This window comes from Egretta garzetta, unplaced genomic scaffold (genome assembly GCF_000687185.1).
Source record: "Egretta garzetta isolate BGI_Z169 unplaced genomic scaffold, ASM68718v1 scaffold454, whole genome shotgun sequence".
NCBI classification, from domain to species: domain Eukaryota; kingdom Metazoa; phylum Chordata; class Aves; order Pelecaniformes; family Ardeidae; genus Egretta; species Egretta garzetta.
In genome coordinates, this window is record NW_009259429.1 from 1,924,225 (window position 1) to 1,927,202 (window position 2,978).

The 2,978-nt window shown below is 39.4% G+C and overlaps 1 protein-coding gene across 1 annotated transcript in view; it reads right to left on the reverse strand.

Moving 5' to 3' along the window:
- The window catches only part of E2F8 (E2F transcription factor 8), a 58,347-nt gene that overhangs the window by 8,505 nt on the left and 46,864 nt on the right, over nucleotides 1-2,978 (reverse strand). Inside the window, exons 2-4 of the mRNA XM_009637065.2 lie at nucleotides 2,128-2,403; nucleotides 1,654-1,810; nucleotides 152-457 (exon numbers count right to left, since the gene is read on the reverse strand). Coding sequence (XP_009635360.2) covers nucleotides 152-457; nucleotides 1,654-1,810; nucleotides 2,128-2,403 — 739 coding nt within the window. The remainder of the gene's footprint in view (nucleotides 1-151; nucleotides 458-1,653; nucleotides 1,811-2,127; nucleotides 2,404-2,978) is intronic.

The window sequence follows — 2,978 nt, forward strand, 5'->3', positions numbered from 1 at the left end:
GAGTGTAGAGCACTTTTTCTCACTACAAACAGTTGTGGTGCCTTTCAGGCAGTAGCATTTAAGAAAAAAAGTCCAATAAATTTTTTTTTTCAAAATCATAGATATTTATCATTACAAGCACATATTATTCTTGGCATTATAGAATTATTACCAGCACAAAATTCCATTCCTGGGAGCTCGACAAAAGATGTTTCCGAACGCTTGTTTGAGCCAAAAGATTTTGCCGATTCTTCATTTCTTTCACCATCGAAATCAAACTCATGCTCATACTCTCTTTTCTTGATCAGCTGAATTTGTTGCGTATATTTGTTCTCTTCTCCAACTTTTTTCAAAGCGTGCAGGGTTTTGGAGAGATTATGTCGCCCGTGCCAAGCATATCTGTTTTTGGCAAGGCGGCTCACCATGTGTAGGCTCTCTAGCACGTTCACGATATCATATATGCGTCTACGTTCAACATCTGGGGGGGGGAAAAAAAAAATGAACATGACACCTCTACTACATAAAATATGTCTCGCCATACATTTACCTGAAACATGGTTTGCACAGAGAAGGGACCGGTTTCTTGTACTTCCCCCTTCTCTCAATATACTTCCAAGCCACTTTCACCAATTCCGTGTTACAAAGGTTTCTGACAATAGCCCTCATAGATCTTGCTAGCAAGGCAAAGAAAACAATTCTTGCTTTAGATACATAAGGACTAGCTTTTCCGCAGTTATACTTGGTTTACAGCATTCCTTAAGAAATAAAACTTACTGTTGCCAGAAGAGCCATTAGATGGGTTTCAATACAGCTTTAAAAAAAAAACAAAGCATTTTTAATTATTCACTGCATTGATTTTAGATTGTCTCATTAAATAACCTTGGAAACTCGTGGTAGTATGGTTTAGTAAGTTGTTTTTATATGTTGTTCTATTAACACACTGCCCTTTTCTCTTTTGTCTGTTAAATTCTTGGGCTTGACTAGGCATTTTCTAAGAGATCTTACTTTGTACAAAGTATAAACAAAATAGACGTTTTGTTTAATTTGCAATTCATCCCTCTTCTGTGTCACTCAACATATTCTGAAGATACAGTAACACCAAAAAATTTCTAGCACTGTGACTTACAGCTATTATCGGTGTTATAATCTGCAGAATACTGTAATTTCATAGCTCCTGGATAAAAAAAAAGCTTCAGCTTAATGCAGCAACTTGGATGCTCGGTAGATCATTAGTGTGATATAAAAATAGTGATATAAACCGAGAAAGTTAAATTATCATAGAGAGCAGAAAGTAGTTTCTTGCTTTGATGTCATGGACAGGAAGTTGTGGGCTCAGCTTGAGAAAGGCTAATTCCTGCCGCAAAAATCCAACCACTAATCTTAGCCATCATCTCGAGATCCAAAAAACTGCAACTGGTTATTTGTGGTATTGGCAATAATTTAGATGTTTAACATTAAGCATAACTCAGAGTTTCTTGATTCAGTTCGCTGAAGAAACTTTAGCTTTTTAAAAGAATTGCTCTAAGGATGAAGAGTTTAAAGCTGGGTTTAAATAAGTTGGAAAGTATACAGTAAGCATTCAAAATTTTACCGAGCAAAAATGCACTAACCCAAGTGGTAGGTTATGGGCACTTTTGTATAAAGAAATGTATAAGAGCAGATGCACCAACTTACTAAGCTCTTCAGCTACCTCATCGAGGCAAATGTAAGTATTCTCTGCAGTGCTGGGGTAATCAGGATATCGAGCTAAGAATTTATGACACAGTAATCCTAGACTTTTCTCTTTGCGACTTGGTTGAGATTTTTCATATTCATCTCCCGATAAGTGCTCCTACATGGAAATAAGAAAAAGAGAATTTGAAACTATTTACAAGTATGTAAACACAGATATTTAACAGCTTCATTGTGAGCACTGTCAAAGGCCCAGTGTTCTCCCTTTGTCCTCAACCGTTGTGAAATAAAACCAGCAAAACACTACCTGTTGTACGTAACTAGGCAATATCCTTACTTATGTTGGGTACATACTCCAAAATCAAAACTTTAAAAATGCCGTAGTATGTTAATGTATAACTTCTTATACTGAATAAGCAGCCTTCACCTAACTTGAAAAAAAAAAAAGTAAATAAAGATGACACCTTTACAACATACCTGCAAACAGTGTTTTGCCTGTAGGACCTCACTTGTGTTGTTTGACAGTTCCCTTCTCTGTTCTCTGCTCCTAATCTCAGGACTAGCTGCGCTAATCAGCATTTTAAGGTTCGAAGTAGGCGTCCATGGATCTGCTGGAAGGATTTCTTTGGGTTTTGGGGGTGTGGTTAGAGGCTGACAGTCGGGCTGTATCTCTGTCAATACCGCATGTGAGGTAGCTGCTTGTTTCAAAGGGGTTTTCAGTATGCTTCTGTATGGCTCAGAAGAATGATTTTCCTACACACCGAGAAAAAGAAATACTGTGATGTTAAAACCCAGAAGCACTATAATCCATTTGTTGATAACAGCCGAAGCGGAACAGAGATCAACTGCATTTTTTGGGTGACTCAAAGTCAAAGGTTGCAGTCTTAACTCTGAACCAACGAACCCCTTCCCTGAAACCATTTCCTCGACTGTGCCTTCAGCTTACGATACGGGGCCCCTGATATTCTTGAGCTAAGTTTCCTTTTCTTTCCCTTAAGGGAAAACACGGTCAGAGGGAATGTTAATCTGTAGCAGAAAACTGTAAGGAATAACCGAAATCCCTTTTATTAAGGGGGAAAAAAAAAAAAAAAGGGAGCCAGGAAGAAGTGCTGCTCGTTACAAAACTGGTGGATGAAGGTGGCCAGGTCAAGTTTTAGGTGCTTTTGTTAAGGAGACAAAGCCAAGTGAAGGCAAAAGGCGCTCGATTACTGCCCTCCAACGATTTGCACACGCATTTGTCCAGGCTGACGGGGTTTCACCCCCAGGGGTGCTGCAAACAGCTGAGAGCGGGCACCCCGGGGCTGTCACCGCGCCGGGCCCGGGCGGCA